Below are 20,006 nucleotides of genomic sequence, written 5' to 3' on the forward strand. Positions count from 1 at the left end.
AATAGCCAAAGTCAACAGGGTTCCTCCTCTGGGAGCTGCCCTCGCCGTTCTCACACCCTTTCTGTTGTGGTTCAAAATGTTTGAACTGTGAACAGGGTCATCAAGTTGAAATGCATTAGGCTCACTGTGAAGATGTACAAATTGAATATATTTTTAAAGAGAATGACAGAATTTAATTTCAGTTCCATGCAACATTGCTTTATGCAAGTGTGCTGGCACGAAGAGCAGAGAGAAGAGGAGCAGGAAGGAAGAGGGAGAATGTTTAATGCATAGCAATGTTCATGCCATGTATAACTGTTTGGCTTTCAAATGCGTGTTTGCCACCATTTTGCAATTCACTGTGAGTCACTACACAGTGCTTTCCCATATTTATAACCCCAGCATTTTGGCTGTAGGATGTGCTTTGACCAGCCAACCAGCTGGCTCTCATAATGTACTGCCAAAACAAGTCATCTTGATCTGTGACAAAGACATCTATCCTCATGTCAGGACAGCTCATGCCACATGAAGATGTTCCTTTTGCAGGAGGCTGCATTTGATTCACACTCCAAATTTAGCACTTTGAAAATCATCCCATACGAGTCAAATTTCAAAAAAAAAAAAAACGAGAAAATGTTTAAGTTCATGCTGGAATGCGGTCAATGTCACACTGGCCAGCGTATGATGCTTTCCCTCTGTGACACTGCCTTTTTCTGTGCTGAATGCTGCGGGGCAACTTTAGACTGCCTGCACACTTTCCCATCGCTGTGTGAGAGCTCAGCAGGCATTTATACCTTCTGACACCCCACCAACCCCATGTGGAAACGCCGGTCACAAAAGGTGTAAGAAAAGAGATTCGCTGTGTGTGTGTGTGTGTGAGTGTGTGAGTGTGTTCTGTGTGTCTGCAGCGAATGTGTCTCCTAACAGCCATGCCAAAATTTAAAAGGACATTTAATATTCATTTAAGCACAGATCTTGGACTGTGCACTAATGCACGAGGCCTCTTCACTTGTAGACTTCGATTTAAAATCCTATACAACATGGAAAAATTCCTGAGTTAGACAGTCATAGAAACACAAAATCTGATAAATCACACTGTAGAGGAAGGAACAAGAAGAGAATGAAAAGAGAAAAAAAAAATGAAGTAGATTTCGAGTTTGTGTGTGTGTGGGCGGTTGTGGATCCCCAAGAAAGAGCAACAGAGAATGAGTCAGAATTTAGCGATGGAGCATGAGACCTCCTTGGATGAAGTTTAACATTAAAAAGGTTCCAAATAGAGCGAGATTCACATTAAAAATGTTGTCCTGATATTTGGATAATCTAAGATGACTACACTAAGTGACTGTGATATTTAATCAAACTATCACTTCAAATGAAGGTATGAATTTCCAAATGGGAACAGTATCTTGCCATTCTATATACTTGACACGTACTCCGAGGCAGACACAGATCCTGTGTGATATTATCTGACGCGTCTATTTTGTGTAAAGCTATAACATTTTTCATTTTGTACTATGAAGAAGCAATGATCTTTCTATGCCAGATGGAACATTCTTATCTTAAAGCTGTTTCTCAGGTGTTACCGACATGTTTAGCGCAGCCTCACACTGCCGGCTGCCTAAAGGTGTAAAGGTGTGCTTTCTCAACACATTTAAATTTGGCTATGAACAAGCTGTTCGCTCGTAAGAAACTTTCTTCCCTCTCTTGTTTTTCTTTTTCTTTTTTTTTTTTTTTTTCATTTTGACCTGCAGCTATTTATAATCAGCACTCTAGATTTTACTTTTTAATAAGTCATTAGGGTTCTTTGTCCAACAGGCAGAGTTTCTAAAGAGCTCCTGGCTGTTTGTTTGCTACAGTAATGGACAAAACAAACACAATTAATGAATGCAAGTTTCAGCGTAATTTATTTGGGCTGCTTGATTGCTGATTGCAACTGTGAGTATGTATGTATTTTCATTTTTTTTGCTTTCTTGGCAGTGGCACCTTCTGCTTTTACACTCGTAAAAACATGTCACTTTTTTTTTTTTACGCTTAGAGACTCCAACCCCTGGTTCATCTGGGCAATCGTGTATTTTTAAACTCAGAAAAAGGTATCATGACACAAACAGGCTTTTCTTTGAACTCAGTGCAGAAGTGCTGTACTCAGTCAGCCATTTGTCTGAAAATTGTCTGCTTGCAGCCTCATCCCTCATCTTGGTGTGTTCTGGGGGCATTCATGGAGGGTGGTTATGTAGGTTTGCAGCACCAGATAATAACGTGCTTTTACATGTGGTGTTCATACAGCAGCCACATCTGATAGCTCATGGAAAAGCTCACGCAAATGGGCCCCAGTCAGGCCAGATTTCCTTATTTACCTACATGTTAACTAAAAGGGGCATATTGCAAACATTCACAGTGTCTCCTGTGTTTACTCTGTACAATATGAATGAATATAACACTTTGACATTGGATGGCTATTTTCAAATTGTGTCACCGCAGAAGCACATTACATATCCAGCGATAAGTACCGGTCTCTTTACAGAGGTTGTAAATGACTACGTGAGTCACTCCAGTCTGATGATCAGGTTTTAAATGGGTCTTCCCCATTGTGTAAACTAGAGCTGCCACGAGTAGTCGATGTCATCCGTGTTTTTTTGTGCTTCAGTTCGTCATTACATATGTTTCTTTCTTTAGCATTGCTGCGTAATTTCTACCTCATGACGGTCATGAGTCACTGGTCAGCTGCAGCTGGTGCAACAGTTTTAGACGATGACAGTGCCAGCCGAGTCCAGTTGGGTTTTTATGAAAGTTTCCAAATACCCAAGGCTTCAAAAGTACGGGAGTACTTCAAATGGTCACAGAACAAAAAGGTGTGTTTTGTTTTTTTTACACTGTGCAGAGTTTAACACAGCAGCGCAGCGTGAACACCTGAGGAGAAACACATAAGCTGTAGTGGCAGCCCTAGTGTGCATTCTGGTCTGCAGTACGGTGTCCCGTTCTCTGATGGTTGTGGTATAGCCCTTGTCACTGGGAGCTCAAACCCTCCGAGGAAGGCAGTCAGTGTGCAGCACCCGGCGCCCCAAAGCCTGTGAAACTGCTCCAAAGCCCGATCCTCGACGGGTTTAAAAGAAATAATGAATTAAAAGTATTGACAGTCTACAGACAGTGACTTTGATATCTCCTGCGTGCCTGTACGGTTCATGAAAACCTGCACGTTGGGCTGTCAGTTTGCCTGACACGTGGAATAGAGTTCTTCATTCGTTCTTAATTATGTTACACGTTTGATTTCCTCTGTGTAAACACTACCTGAGCTTAATACCACTCAAAATGATTTTATCTCAACGTGGTCCTGGTCTTCTGAGAAGCCTTTACCAGACCTTGTGCTGATTTAATGCGATGTGTTGTGGAGATATGGCGAGCGATTCATGTGAAGCATGATCAAGTGACGTTTACATTTTTAAGGATTTCAATGTATGATTAAGTAAGCAGGCGTGCCATAGGTTTATCAAGGCTTCCTGTGGTGAGAGAAAAGCTCTGAAATAGGATATTTACAGGCTCTTACCACAGATTTAGGCTTTAATGATAGCCGCCCTGTTGTGGGGTTGATGGACCGTAGTACTGTCCTCTTCATTGCTCCGTGAGTTGTGTGTACTCAGTTCAGAATTCGGCATAGTGAATATATAGAAAATATGCATCACACACACACATTTCCCTCAGACTGTGAAGATTAAATGCGTCCTCATCACGTACACTTAAATCAGCACAGCTGGAGGGAGAATGTTAGCGGGTTACTATATTCATGCACTGTGTTCAGAAAATTGGAAATCGGGCCTCATTCGGCTCCTTATAAAACCGCCTCTCACTGCATTAATCTCTTTATCCTGCAGTGGCAAACCCACTTCAAATAGGGACATGTGATTTACACACCAACTCCCGTCTTAATGAGCAGCAGAGATAAGTGCTTCAGTGGCAGAAGTGCACAAAACGTCGCTCCTTCGTACGCAGCTCATCAAAGAAAAAGTACAAATAAAGGAATTGACCCTGTCTCCCTTTTCGGTGTGTGTTTTTTTTTTTATTTAATGTATTTTGGGGAGCTCAGATTAGAGCCTTATGAATCTTATTTTGTAATCTCAGACACAGCAAGCAAAATGCCGAAATTGATTCTTGTGTTTCATTTCTTCGGAACATCTTTGCCACAAGCGTTCAGAGATTGCTACAAAGACTTCACACACTTCCTCGTTTGTCTGGGTTAAAAGCTCATGGAGGAGGAAGCAGGGTTGAGAGTGTGATGGAAGAAAGAACAGACGGTGGGGGCTCGAGGAGAGGCCTTGCTTTAACAAGCTTATCTCGCTCCCTAATTCAGTTTGGGCCATCAAAGTGTTGAGAGCTGGCGTCACTAGGGGCGGTCGTATTTTTTGACCGCTACCTGTGACAGCAATTACAGGTTCCCCTTCAAGCATGCCTTTGTTTTGGTGGCAGACTTGACTGCTTTGGTAGAACGAGATTACCTCAATGTTCTGCAACTGGAGCATAATCAAAGCCTCACAATGCGAAGTGTCATGGCCCTCTGAATCAACCGAGCAGCCCCTGCCGCCATTTCTCTCTGGCCCCTTTATCCGGAGGGTTTGTTGTGACGTTATTGTCATTAAATTTGGGCTGTTGTTTAAAGGCGTTCGTATACATCACAGGAAAGATAGTCCATGCTGCTGCTGCTGCTGCACCTGCATTCAGAAACAGCAGTGAGCCCTAAAATGGAAGCATAGGCAGAAGTCATTTAAAGGTGAAACTTCATGAATAGTGTATTCACAACAAATGAAGCGTGCATACATAGTGTGCAGCATCTGCATAATTGCATACCTGTAACCACGGCATCGTTAAGGATGAAATGATGTCGACACGCAAACTTTTGTCCTACTTTCATTAGCTTAACATCTCACAAATGGAGAAGTGGGAGGCACTCGGATGCCTTTTAGAGAGCGAGGAGTTTGCTTTGTTGTAGCGAAGGCTTTGTCTACATGTGTGTCAGGACGCAGATCTATGCCTGCTTATGTACACAGCAGGATGTCAGCATTTAGGAAAGGCCTCGATAATATCCAGGGAGCTGTCCTCAATCTTAAAGCAGCTGGCAAAGAAGAAAAGCTCTCGAGCATCGCTGAAACCTTATGAGAGATGAGAACTCTTGAGTGAACTCATCACCGCTCAATAAAAAATAATTGTTTCGGGTAACAAAAGTATTCAGTGTCAGGATGCGCTGCAGTCTTTTTGCAGTTTGTCAGTGGAAGTGAAATGAGACGGCGCCGTAGCGCATGCATTAGGTTGCTCGCTTATTTGTTTGATCTACCAGAGGTGCTATTTTGTTTTGTCAGAGCAGTGAAACACAGTATATGTTGGCCTGTGACCAGCCAATTAGCGTGATGTATAGTTGTCTCAGCGTTGTGTACAGCATATTCAGCAGCGGAAATAAATCTATGTGCTCACGTTTCTCTCACGCTCTGTACGTGCTGCTAAATTTCGCCGCTATCTATGTCACAGCAAAATGCCAAGTGTGAGCTCGTTTTTCATCCTGTATTGATGGCAAATTGGTGCTGCATTGATGTATGTGATAAGTAAGACAGTTTTACAGTGACATTTAGGCTATTAATATCACCAGGCAGTCCTATTAATTATTTATGGTTTATCTTGATTATAAAACGAGATGCGCCTTCGACGACAGTGACTCACTGGGAAGTTATGGCACTTTCATACTTTTAATTTCTCATGTATTTTGATATATAGAAGTATTAAATGCTTGTTGTTGTGCACAAAAACAACAATAAATCCTGTTTTAAAGTACAACAGAGATGTGAAATTACCTCTGTGTGGTATAAGCTCATACAGTTTGCTGCTTTATGCTTTTGAAGGATCACATTTATTTTATAAGACTACCTTTGATCTTCCATTACAGGATGAGTTTTGTTTTAGCCCTGCACTGTATTGCCCATGTTGGTAGACAGTACCGTCCACTTAACTTCTACTTTGGATTGTTCTCATGCATTATTTATTTGACATAATTACCATGGTGGAAATTTTTTCTGAGGAAAAAGCTTGACCCCTTTTAGACATAGGTAATTGCAGAGTATGTTCTCCTTGATGCGCAGTGAGCCAGGTAGTCTTGTTTTCACGCATTCTGGGGCTGGGCTTAACTTCTTTTTTTTTTTTTTTTTCTCAACGGTGCCGGGCACTTTTTAAAGTAATGAAGCATAATTGAACGCTAAAATGTCAATAAAAGTAACAGTTTGTGTATTTACTGCCGAGAACCTTTGCGCAGTAAATTGTTTGCAACAAATGAGATCCTATTAAAAATTAACCCAAATGGAGCAGTGTGGGTCTCAGAAGCTGCTGCAGCGTGCAATTTCTGTTTTGCTGAGGCGAGGTTGTGGACTTAGCCTTGTTGTTCAATATTCTGTGAATAATTGAAACTGACTTGACTTGCACCCAGTGTCTTTATAACAGTAAATCCTCTGATGACATCGGGACAAATAAATAAATTTAAAAATGCTGACTAGATTGTGTAGATTAGCATATCTGACACTTTTTTTTTTTACCTGCTAAGTTTCCTGAGTAATGCATCATCCTAATCTGTTGCCTTTGTGTCTCTCAGGTGGATTTGCTCGTGCCAACCAAGGTTACGGGGATCATCACCCAGGGCGCTAAAGACTTTGGTCATGTCCAGTTTGTTGGTTCATACAAACTGGCCTACAGTAACGATGGAGAGCGGTGGAGTGTATATCAAGATGAGAAACAGGGGAAGGATAAGGTAAGGTGCTTTCACACCATAAACTGACTTTAAAACACAAGTTTAAGAAGTAATAATATTGACAATGAATCATTTAAGAATGAGAAGAATCTATACCTAGCAACACGTATGGAAATGGAATCATCCACTTGTGGAAACTGTGGGCGTGGCAGGTTTGAATTCTATCCCACCACCGAGGAAAGAGGCATTCTGGGTAGACGCCGTCAACAGAAAAATGCACAGGAAGGATACAGACCTCAAAAATACAAAGCAGCAAGTGTCAAAAAGACGAGTATTAACTGTGAAAGTGTCCATTTTGGGAGCTGTCTGTGTCTCCTCTCCACTTCCCCTTAGCATCTTCTTATCTGTGGCTCAAAGGGAGCTTGGCTGGTCTGTCCTATTGCCTCTCTTTGGTATGGGATCAGATAAGACCATTCTGTCAACCTGGCCCGGCCAGTGCTATGCTGAAAATCTTGTTTACGGGCCTTCAACAGAGTACACATGTCCATTCCAATCGCCCACGACAACAGAGACAGTGCAGAGCTGCAGCAGCCTCTCTGCTGATATCTGGAGAGCTGCAGGCGCAGGGTTACAGCTAAAACTGAAGCCTCCTGTCTTTCAGATACTGGTGGCAGCAGAGATGTTGACTTTTTTTTTCTCTTGCTGTGTTATTGAAAGATAAGCCCTACTCCTTTTTATTCGTGTTATGCTGATGTGTTGACTATGGAAATCAAGAATCCAAGCACACTGAGATCAGGAATTATCTACAGTATCATACACTGTTGCTACGATTTGTTATTTTTATCTGAAGTGGAATTTAAATGTGCCTCGATGTCTTAATCACAGTTTGAACATATTTAATACGCTAATTATCTTTCTTTTTTAAACTTGTGAAAGGCTTTTGCGTGAATAAATAGCTGACAAAGTTTTGAGAAAAAACAAAGTCCAACTGTTTGACTGTCTAAACACTGTTTCATTTATAAAGACTGGTAGTTGTGCCTAATTTGTTGTGACCGAGTGGAAAAGTTCGCACAGATAATTCAAATCTCAGTGCTTATAAGATATTCAGATGCAGAGAGAACGTTTTCATGCTTGAGCACAACCTGTTTTTTTGTGGCTCAGCAGCCTCTCATACAAGGTTAAACAAGCACACAAATCAAAGTTACATGTGAGAATGCAAGTGGAAGCTTAGCTGCATAACATTTGATTAATAATTGGAGAGTGGTTTATTTAGTCAGATTGGCTCTCCAGTACGTATTGTTACACAGGCTTTTATCAATGTAAATTTCTTCCACCTTTTTGAAAATAGTAATTCAATATAAAAGCAATGGTGGATTGTTTTCTAAGAGCCTCAAATCCTTTAGTTGCTAATTTGCCGTCATACTTGATTTCATAGTTGAACTGCAGTCCATGCCCTCCAGTCTGTGCACATAAAAGCCTCGGCTGTGATTTTCTGGCTTTCTCATAAAAACGGATTCTGAGCAGTATATTAAGTGGTAACTTCAGCTGCCATTTAACAGTGAGATTTTCTTAAAGAAGGACTTTGATTTTGTTTGGCTTAGTGGGACACATCTAAAGCAGCACTTTAGTAAGGAAAATAGTTGCCCTCGGTTTATGCCTTTATCCGAGCTCATGCTCAGAAATATTTTTTTCTATTTCTGCAGTTCAGATTCATTGCTTGAGGAGTTTATAACACCTATGACGATCTTTGGATAGGGGCCAATGCATGCTCAGCATGATTTTCACTCAAGCAATCTCAACACTGAGCAGTGGAAGCCTTCAAAGGGCCTGGAAAGAATGATCTGAGATAGCGAATGGAAGGAGAGAAAAATACTGGTGACATCTCAGTAACCTAGTATGTTTATTTTTGAATCTCATTTTCTTAAAAAAAGAAAATAAAATTAAAAAAAAAAACTTAGTTGAGCACAACACTTTCTTCAAGCCCTGCATTTAAAATAAATAAATAAATCTCAGTATACCAGATACAATGCCTGTCCATGACCATCGATATTCTTCCCTGTGTTGTTATTGCTGTATAATTCAGAGCAGAACCAAGGATAGGCAGTCAATCTGAGTATGTGCGCTCTGTATTAGAGGGCAGGCGTGTTTAGCAAGACTTCTGAGAATGTCAATCAGTTTGTCCCTAGACGGAGGCGAGTGTCTGTTCAGATGTATGATTCTTCAAGGTGTTTTCCCCCTTCAGTCAGCTGAAGCAGCCATTAATGCTAGAGGACACATTTGGCTGTTGGACTCCCGAGGCTCCTCCTGCCACACCACAATGCTTGACTTGGCAGGGATATACTGTGAAAGTGTGTGTGTGTCTGGTTCGAACACAGCGGTAGAGGCTTGTAAGTATTCTTCTCAGCTCCCCCCTCCAGCTCCTGTGTGGCAGAGGCTGCAGGCAGTTAGATCTAGATTGAGAGAGGAGGCGCTGTCAGAATACAGATGTTGTCAAAGCAGGGCACAGCGGCACACAAACAGCAGTATCCCTCTACAAAAACCTATAGGCTGCTTTCTTTGCCTTTTCTTTTCAAACAAAATCCCACATACCTGTGTACTGCTCTTGTCGCTGACACAAGTAACAACACCGTCCGTTGTTTAAACGTAATTAAACAGGGATGCATTCCATAATTGTACATATTGGCTCAGGTGCATTCCTGCACACTTTCCACACCTGGGTCGCTGTGCTGACTAGTTCTGTATTACAACTCTGTCATGGGTGTCAATATTTACACAGTCTGTTGATGGGGCCAATCAAGCACAAAAGTAATTGATTTATGTTTAATAGTGTTTCACTCAGGTGACATGGGGTTAATTAGCCATTAGAGCCTTCAATTCCCTCCGGGTCAGAGGGTAACTGAAAGTTAGATAGCTGTGAATACAATCATTTTCGGATTAACCACTAATGCTCATATATATTTATTTCTTACAGTGCTAGAATATATTAGCCGTGAGCCTCGACGCACTTCAGGATTAGAAAAACACATCACTAGATAACCATAATATTGCCAGCCTCTTAAAAAGAAGTGTTCTTGTTGTGCGTTTCAGTTTGATTGAGTGTAACTGCCTCTTCTAAGCTGGCGGGCTGCTCTTGACCTTTCAATGAAGACATAGCTGAGTTTTCCTGGTAGCGCAGCAGCCGGCTCAGGCAACACGAGGGCAGAGAGCAAAGAGATCTGAGCGACCTGATCCCTTGACCTGTGCAGCAGGTTTAAATAATGGAGCATGGGCAGTGTTTTAGCTCCAGAGACGCACAAGGCCTCACCTAGTAATACGTCCTTCTGACTCTACCCGCCTGCAAAATCAATAGTTAGGAGCAAAGTGGTGGCTCTTGGGTCAGTCTGAAGACTGTTGGATAATCTACTTCCACACAGTGAAGTGAGACATAACTAGCCCCCACATATCAGACTACATTTTCATTCTAAAAGATGTAATACATAACTCACCCTAGCTGGATGTTTCATTTTCTCTGGAATTATCAGCAGTGTGACTTGACTTCAGCAGCAACTCAATTACACAGTTTAAGGTTAAAAAAGAAAAAAAAAAGTATTTCAGTTAGCTCTATCAGAAATATGAAGTGGCTCCAGCTGACAGGTGCTGCTGATGTTGGACAGGCTAACCACAGGTCAGACACAGCAGCTTAGGCTTCAGCTGCAGTGGCTGCTTCTTTTATACTCAGTTGGACACGGATAAAAAAAATCCTCTTTCACTCTGCTAAAAAGAATATAAATGTGGTTACAGTATTCGTAGGATCTGCCACTGGCTCTGTCTTTCTCAATCGGTAAGAATATTCATATCCAGTTTACATTAATTAGATATAAGGCAGCAACAATCAGTAAACTTAAAGGATTACTGGAAATATGTAGTTTGAAGGGGAAACGATGAGGTCATTGTTGTAACTTCCAGGCAGCGTTATGCAGAACTTAATTAGCATGTTACCATAAGGACACCACTTGACTCCGCACCGCCGTCTGCTCAGCTGTGATACACTCTGCTACATGCGCTGCACACAGTGCTGAGAATATTGCAAACAAGAACATCAGAGCTGCTCTGATGAACAAAACAGTTTTTATGTCGCTAACATATTTGACAGCATGTTAATACACGGGCCAATATCTGTTGATTATATTGGTTGAGGGATACATCGGTTGGGCTTTAGACAATATATGTTTTTTTGAATACTCTCAGTAACACCAGAGATGTTTGAAACTGGGTCAATTTTAGAAGCTGTTTTATTTTTTATTCATGTTGGTTAGTTTGACAATGAAACTGAGTAAAATTACAAAATAAAAAAAGATAAAAATGTAAACATTAATGCCACATTTCCCACATCCTGTAGTCTACCAAGTGTAGAAAAAGCAATATTAAACCTATTATACATTTGTTATTGATGATGCTGTTCGCCTGCTGGCTTTCTTTACAGACTAGACGACCTCAGGTTTAGATATGTTTCAATTAAAATGCTAAATGAATCCAAATTACATATTTTGGTCTCATGTCCAGTTTCTGTATAAATTGTTTTCTACACTGCAAGTTGTTTGCTTGTATTGTTGTTGTTGTCGAGGATGCTTTCATCACCTCGCTCACCCCTGGTTTTTTTTTCCCTTCTCACATTATTTGTCCTTTTACTGTGATTCTTCACATATCCTGTTGCTGAGAGTTTATTTTAGCAACGTTGACTGACAGCGCGCGCGTCCCCAGACAGTCTCGGAGAGATCCTTGTCATATTTCGATCACCTGCTGGTTTTATGGCCTTCCTGTCCTGCCTTTTATATTGTGCTATTATGTGCCCTGGTTGTCACATTTCAGTCATGAAAAGGCTCCTGCAACTGACACATTTCTCTCTTCCCATTGTCAGATGTTGCTGTTATAAAATACTATGAAGGTTGAAAAGAAGAATCAAACGGAACGCTTTAGAGAGTGTTGTGGCCTGTGATGACTTGCTTTATCCTACATTTAGTTATATCAATGTAAGCAATGTGCAGCTGGGAAATACTATAAAAAAAAAACAAAAATGGTAAAACAAGTGTAAGGCTGGGTAGGTAACCTCAAAGATACTGAGATGATCTGAAACCATGTGATGTCTTGCTGTTGGTGCTGATAATGGGCTGGACTGCTGGTAGCAAGGCCATAATAGTCCATATGTGCCCCTTTTCCACCAGTGCAAACCAAGTTTTAGCTCTGGGCTGGCGCTGTTTCAGAATGGAGCCACCGTAGGGAAACGTCATTACGTCTGTTTGAACACCGGTTTTAAGATTTTATTCCAAACTTCTGCCGACGACTGCTCCAGGAAAAGCTGATGAGGTCATTGTTCGTCTCATTTTACCTGCCATTCAGAGTCTTAATACCGGCAGTCGGCATTTATATACACCAAACAGCGCTCCGTGTTTGTGAATGCGGCTCTATGCGCCGGCATTTGCAGCAACGTCGTGTATAAACGCCAGCTGCTGATCTTAAAACATCAAACGGCAGAGAAATGAGATGAGTAATGACCTCATCGACTTTCCACGTGATGCAGCTTCCGTTTCATGTCTATACTGATGCTCTAGTTTTTCTTTTTCTTCTTCGAATGAGGCTGTTTTTTTTTTTTTTAAATTGCACTCCCCGAGCTTACAGTTCCTGGTTTATAGACCAGCGAAGCGTTGGCGTCACTCTGGAACCACTTTTTCAGCTGGTTCTTTGGCTTTTAAGGTGCAAAGTACTGGTTTAACTTCCAAGCACCAGCTCCCAAACCGCCTTGTTGGAAAATGATAATTTATGTGTTTGATGTGCCAGAACACAAATGCAAACCGTTGTATTTAGACACGCTTGTTCAACACCATATTTTTTGCTCTTGGTAATTAAAAGAGACACAAATAGGCAGGGTGGGAACAAAGAGTTCAGAAAAGTTAATTTAAAATGCTCTCTAAAATTCAGTTATGTTTCTCCTTGTATTGTTGAATTGCCAGAGGCTATCTGAAAATGTGTTCACATTACTCCGTAACATTTGGTACATTATCATCCCGAAACTCATCAGCTGGTTACCTAAAGTATCGCACCTGATCGATTTGTTTTGCGCTCGCTCAAGAAGACAAGAAGGCAGAGGAACAGAAAAGTGATCACATTCAGATACAGACTCAAAACACTGCAGCTGCAGGAAACCTGAAATATGTTGTATGTTTGTTTCTCTTAAGCACATATGGAAAAAGCTTTACGGAAAAAAGAGGACGTGGTGTCGTGCTGTTTGCTCGTCTGCAGATGCAAACCTTGTCTGGCTGCGCTATAAGCTCTGCGTAGAGGAGAAGGACAGGAGAGAGAATGGGCTTCACTGCAGAAGGAAAATGATGAAAAAGAATGTAGGATGAATAGGTGATCTGAATCCATTTGTGTTACACATGTGAAATAAGGAAAGAAATGAAAGAGCTCATCTGTCACATGATTTCAGCTTTAGTTCTCAGTAAGATGAACTCAGAGAAACCCTGATAATGACAGAAATAAAGAATTAAATACATGTGGATGTGAGGGCAGAGGTGTGATTGATTGTCACGTTATTGCATATTGATCAGGGACAGTTAGTTCCGTGCGAGTATCTGACATCTACAATACAAGCAGCACAGTATCCAACGCCTACAGCTGTGTGCTTTATTATTTAATATTTAAAAAATTGGACCAGGATGGGAATTTACCATTTAAATGTTCCAGGTATTTATGAGCACTAACATTACACTAAATAGCCTAAAAACACGTCAGAGCATTAAAAAATACTAATTGGAGCATCGAAGCTATTATATACTTCTAAATAATCCCAAATAGCCTAAATATTGTGTGGCTTTCTCCGTGACAGAAACCACATTAAAATAAAAACAATGCCATGAGATTCGTATTTTAGCTCCAATAAAGTTCAATCTGAAGACAGTTGATTGATTAGTTGAGCTTTTATAGAAGGATCAGTGTGTCAGGTGGATTTTTCCTCTGATTTTAGGGTTTTTTATATCATGTTCTTTTAAAAATATATATTTTTTAAACATTACACAGTCTGACTTAAGTTTTATTTTTTTTGCAGTATTCAGAGCAGCACTTCCCTCTTGCCTATTATGAATGAGCCTGAAGCTTGCAAGCATATTTGTACTGAATGTGTAATTTACCTGCTTTACTCTGATTATTACTTTGGTTATTTTTTTCATGATGCTGCAATACCAGTGAATGAGAAAGTACTTTGCCTACCCAGCAGTATGTTTTCATAAATCATAGCTGACAATTTGGACACTCAGAAACTGTTACTTACACTTAAATCTCTTCTCTGATCTTATATTTAAGGATGTACTGTACAGTTTGAGAGTATTTTTTTTGCCCAACCACACACAATCTAAACAGTTGCATCCAAAATTATTCATGCTACGGTAAATATTTCAAAGAAAAATTAGTCGAAAATGTACTCAAAAAGATGTCAATCCCTGTTTCCAGCACCTGCTTGGGTGTACTCCACTGATTTTCCATTCCGCACAACACTGAATCCCATTACATACCAATTATACAAGCATAATCATATCCCTTTAATTGAAATGATAATATCCTTCAATGAAGCGCTGCCTGTAGATACATCTCCTCCCAGTATGTATATATATTTTTCTGCTGTCTTTTAAGCACACGTTACAGTTTCTAATAACGAGCACGCGTCCCAGATTCACAATTACGCTTGTTTGCATGTGGTAGCTGGTCAGCCCTTGAACTGTTTCAGGATTCATCTCAAGGATCTTAATTGTTATTTGAATTGATTTTTAAGTGCTGCATAAACTGGAATCTCTCGACAACTCCGATGTCTAGCAGATAGTATTTACAATTATACTTCCAGTCCTCTCAGCCACTGATATAATAGTGGCTATATGATGAGCGTGGGCGTGCTGGTCCAGAATTAGTCTGTAGCACAATATGTTTTGTGGAGCCAGCGCCGGAGAAACAGAGCTTTCCTTTCATAGCAATATTTCTGGCATCACCCCCCAAAGCCCTTTTCCTTCAACAAAACCAAGAGACAACAAGACCAGCGAACCTGAGGTGCGTGTTATTAACACCATTCAGGAAGCAGGAGGAACAGCAGCTGATGTTTTTCTCTAATTGTGAAGGTGTTGCCTCCAGCTGTGCCACTTTAACAATGCGCAGTCTTCCCCAGAGGATAACTGTTGATGCGCTCGCATGTGTGGCGCATAAAAAAAAAGAAAAAAAAAATACCAAGAATAGGACTGAGTTCAGGGATTGTTCTCTTTCTGGCAGCGTTTGAATCGAAGCTCTGATTGGCTGCGCTTCATTCAGCGCCGGTTTAGGCAGAAGGGCTTCAAGGTAACAGTCTGGAGAAATCATGTAAGAAATGCACCAAGAATGTTCTGTACCTCCCTCCTCATCATGAAAATTCATCAGATTTGTTTTTTTTGTGGGTTTTCACTGAGAATACTTTTTGCATATGCTGACTGCGAAAGTCTTTAAACCCTTGAATATGAGCATTGAAAAAAAGAGAGATTAATGGTTTCCAGGGTGGTTTGTTGTTGGTAAGAAAATCCAGATAAACACACAAATCTGACTCCAGACTCCAGTTTTTGTCGTGTGAAATAACAATCAGCGACTAATTCCTCCATGTTGCCGTCATTGCAGGTGTTCCAGGGGAACTTTGACAACGACACGCACAGAAAGAACGTGATAGACCCGCCCATCTACGCTCGGCTCGTCCGGATCCTCCCCTGGTCATGGTACGGCAGGATCACTTTGCGCGTAGAAATACTGGGATGCACAGAGGAAGAGTGAAGTCCTTTACCTCCATCTTTCTCGCCATCATCCCCCCCGTCCCTTGGCATACTGGAGTATCTCACGCAGTGCTTCAGAAACAAACTGTGCAACCTGTAAAAAGAAATCAATTTCCAATGGATTTTTCAAGAATAAGTGTTTGGTTGTGGTGGGTTGCTGTTTGTTCTTTTGTACAATGATTTAAAAACCTGCCCCCCCCTCTCCCCTTTCCTTCCCCGTTCCACTTTTGTCTTTTCGTTTCCTATTTAAAGCGTGATCTTTGTCTTTTTATTCTTCTCAAGATTTGCCATCCTGTTTGGAATGAACTTCTATAATATATATATCGGAGGGGGTGGGATTGGGGAGCGGAGTCAGAAAGGGGGTCTCACTGTGGTTTTACCTTGTTGCCATGGAAGCTATTGTACAGTGTCACTTTTTAACAAAGATGTGAAATCTGTCTGTCGTGCTTCATTGGACATGATTAACCAACTTCATCCCATGACTAAACTGTCGAAAATACCACGTAGAGATGACATTTTATCACATTATCAAATATATTTTTACTTTGATTACTGCACCTCCTCAAGCCATGCTTTTACTCTAATGGACACTGGCATTACTCCATCAAATCGAAACACTATTAATGCTCTTGTATTATATGTAAAAGACTTAAGAAATTGCATGGTGCGTGAATTATAAATGTATATTATGACAAATCATTTAAAATCTCCAGCCCTGAGAGCAAATGGCTTTGATTTAGGGACCTATTTTTATGTGCATTTTTAAATAGTTCTGAAACATTACAACCCACTGCAAAAGCTTATTAAAGATGACTGATATGTGAGACAATAAACAAGCACTGCAGTTGGAAGTGGTACTGCAGCACTGACACTGAGGCTTATAGGCTCTATCTAGTCCAAATGTTTTAAAGCTCTCATAAGGAGTTTCCTTTTTTTTTTATTTTTATGATTATTATTATTATTTGTAACTATTTGATTATCGCTAGACTTTTTCTAAGATATTTGGTAATATTGTTTGTGCTTGTTCTTTTTTTTGTATTTATTTAGATTTTTTTATTTTTTTGTCTCAGCTGTCAGACTCATACAATCTGTGTTTAATGTCCTCGTGTTGTCTTGGAGATCTCAGTTGAATCAATTAAAAAGCTCAGGATAGATGTCAGTCATAATAACCCACAATGTGTAATTTTAGGCCACCTATAAAGATTTTCTGTGTAATATTATTATTTAAAGAAAACATCAGACGAGTGAAAGCAATTATTTAAATCATACAGTATACATTATTCAATTGCTGAAAGCGATTTGATGTAATAATTGATAAACTTTAAGTAATTTCTGTGGTTGCAGAAAAGAGCAAATGTCCAATATTACTAATATATATATAATATATATATATATAAATATGTCAAACCTACAGTGATGATGAGCCATGGTAACGGTACACAACTCTGGATTAAATATGGGAAGTGTTTTCATTTCAGGGTAATCAGTCGTTATTGTCATACTGGATTCAAAATGTCTACTAATGAAATGTTAAATGGCGTGTAGGTATTTCCACATGACGTGACAGCAGCTCTCTGCGTGTTGAAATGATGTTATAAGAAACCTTGAGGTTACGGGGGATAAAGATGCTGTAATGCCAATCAGAGCCAAACGTCGTGTTCATGCAGTTTTCACTGTAATGTCGCTGCTGTTGGTTGCGCTAAATGAACAGTGATGCTCGACTGGTTAAATAAATGAAAGTAAACAAGGTCTGAGGTATCGTAGCAGTGTTGAAACTTATAGGCCATTCCGCACGACTTAAAAATAGGCCTGGATTACTCTAGTGGTTTCCACTCTTGACTAGTTATCCCAAAGCTCTTGAGTGCTATAATAAGACCTGAAAGGAGCCACGTTTTATGCTTCACATTTCACTTAAGACTTGTCAGCTTACAGTCCCTTAACAAACCAATCATTTCATGGTTTTTTTTGGAATACAATTTATTTGTCGTGAGATTGCAGCACAGCCTGAAAGAGCAGGACATTAACGGGAAAACAGTTTTATTTAAAGCATCAGCCTTTCTCACTAGTCTTGATTGCCTGACAGGATTGGACATACAAGGGTGCCACTATTATTTTCATCTCGTTTTATATTTAATGAATAAACAAAAAAAGAAAAAAAAAAAAAATGGAATCAAACACTCTTGGACTTAATCCTACATTCAAAATTATGAAAAGCACAGCAAGGAAACGTCTTGCTACATTTTATGCTGTCGCGCCACCAGCGTGAGTCTTGTTGGAAGCTGACAAATAACCCGATTAAGTCTGCAAACAAAAGCAAAATGGTGTTTTTGATTACCTGGATAGCTGGAACTGAGCAAAGCCAGTAGTGGTCTGGTTCGGCAAAATGCAACGTGATGCACAGTAGATGATATAATATACTATAACGGCCCTGACGTGTCTTAAGGTAGGGATGTTTTAGAAAACATTACTCGTCACACTGAAAGACTTTGCTGTACATTGCCAGTATGTGAAAATTGTTATTGGTGTGAATCAGTGACCGTCACTCCGTAGGTTCATGGACACAGGATAAGATTAAATAGATTATTCCTCACTGATTTTTTTTGTCTTCTTAAATCTTGACTGTAATTCTTTATTGCCAAATAGCTGTATCTTGGCCAGCAACTGCTCTGATTGATCTTTGTAGTTAGCTTCCTGTGAGCATTTATCACGGAGCGGGCCTGCTACAAAGCTTTGAGGAAGTTTGCATGATGTATGAGTTTGAACAGTACAATATAACAAAGATGTCCACAGGCACATTATGTTCTTGCATATCATAAAGATCTAATAGCCTTTACTTTGTACTCACCATCAGTTGTCTTGTGCATTGTAAAACTTCATCTCACAAGCCCAAAAGGGAGAAAAGTGGAACCTCATCCTGTCTTTGTATTTGTACGTCAACTGTTCACATATTATTTCTTACCTCCTCAGTCTGAGTGTCAACCACTATCTAGAAAACGTACCTATTATAATACTGGTTAGGTTCAAGCCTGCAGAGGAGAGTGAGAAACTGTGTACAGTCCAAAAAAAAAACAAAAAAAAGACATTGCTTCAAACAAAAGCTCTTTCAGTTTGACAAATAAAAACATATCTGTGAAAATGGCATGGTCGCTTTGTTTTCTTTAAATGTATGTTGATTTATGTTGCTTCTTCTCAGTCGTGAAACATATATTAGTGCGGGATGTGTTCTGTATCCCGCCTTCCTCGGTCTGAAGCTGAGGCATGTAGCTCACTAGTATTCCAGAGGATAACCCTGAAAGAAGGCGATGAAGATCGATATTAGCCTTTGTTTTTGAAGGTTGTTCTTTTGTTAAGCATCATAGTTCCTTTGCTTTCGACTATCTTTCCCCACTGATGTTATCATGTTACAGTAGTTGCTCTGAATTCCACTTTGTGCTCGTCTCAATATCCACAACCAGGAGTGTTGTTGGCTCTGCTCACGTCATGCGCAACAAAAAACACTAACGGCCCAGTTCCACAGTAATGGCAGATTCCTGCTTGTTTATTTTTTACACACAAAGAGACACAAAAGAGTTGCGTCGCAGTGATACATTTCCATTTACTGTGCAATTAGCTGTGGACGAAATGCCCATGTGGAAAATAGGATACAAAGACTGGGAAGCTTAATTGTGAGCTGAATGGTTTGTGACTTGAGCGAAAGTGATGAATGATGCGTCTCAAGATTCATCAGATTGTGCACGCACCGCTTTTCCTGCAGCATCCCATCAAAATCGCTCAAGTAGCTGTTTTTCTGTATTGAAAACTGAGCTCACAAGATGCACCAAAATGACAATATGTTTTCAGCTGACATAAAATATTAGCTTAGACTAACTCTTGATTGAATATCTAAAGGTGAGTCAATAAAGGAATAGTTCAACAGTTTGCTTTGTCGCTGAATTATCTGAGTCATGTCTCTTTGGTCAGCGTGCGACTGGAGCAAGCAGCCGCTAAGACTTGAAACAGCTGGCCTGCTGTTCCAAGGTGACAAAATCGGCTTACTAACACATCTGATGTTTTCTAATCAGGACATATTGTTTAATCTGCACCTGTAAAAATGACAATTCAGGATTCCAGAGGGAAATTTTGTCCTGGAAAGCTCTTCCATTAACCAGCAAAGAAAGCTGCTAGTCCCCAGCTGGAGGTGGAAGCTTCATATTTACTGGACAAACATTTATCAAGTGTAACAAAGACTTTAGCATAGGCATGAAAATTGATTATTTTCTTTCTTGGCGGGTTTACTATCTGAGGACCAGCTGATTAAAGTAGCCACAAGATGCATTGTCCACCATGTGTAACTTCTGCACTCTGGTTCTAAGATGAATTAAAGCCGCAAGCGGCGATGGATGGGTCCTCGCCCTACGCTTGTCGGCCTTTGCGCACGGCGGGGTGTGGGGCAAACCTGCTCCGGGCAGGACTGTGATGAAACGTGATTTTGAGGGAATAAACATGCTCAAAAACTCACCAAA

At 40.3% G+C, this 20,006-nt stretch overlaps 1 protein-coding gene across 2 annotated transcripts in view; it reads left to right on the plus strand.

The window, feature by feature from the left end:
* edil3a (EGF-like repeats and discoidin I-like domains 3a) overlaps positions 1–17,653 on the plus strand; it is a 104,063-nt gene extending 86,410 nt beyond the window's left edge. For both annotated transcript variants that reach the window (XM_008285498.1, XM_008285499.1), the window contains exons 9-10: positions 6,599–6,754; positions 15,356–17,653. In XM_008285498.1, coding sequence (XP_008283720.1) covers positions 6,599–6,754; positions 15,356–15,505 — 306 coding nt within the window. In that variant the 3' untranslated portion in view covers positions 15,506–17,653. The remainder of the gene's footprint in view (positions 1–6,598; positions 6,755–15,355) is intronic.
* Positions 17,654–20,006: the final 2,353 nt, after the last annotated feature.

Source organism: Stegastes partitus, unplaced genomic scaffold, assembly GCF_000690725.1.
Source record: "Stegastes partitus isolate 25-593 unplaced genomic scaffold, Stegastes_partitus-1.0.2 Scaffold404, whole genome shotgun sequence".
NCBI lineage: Eukaryota > Metazoa > Chordata > Actinopteri > Pomacentridae > Stegastes > Stegastes partitus.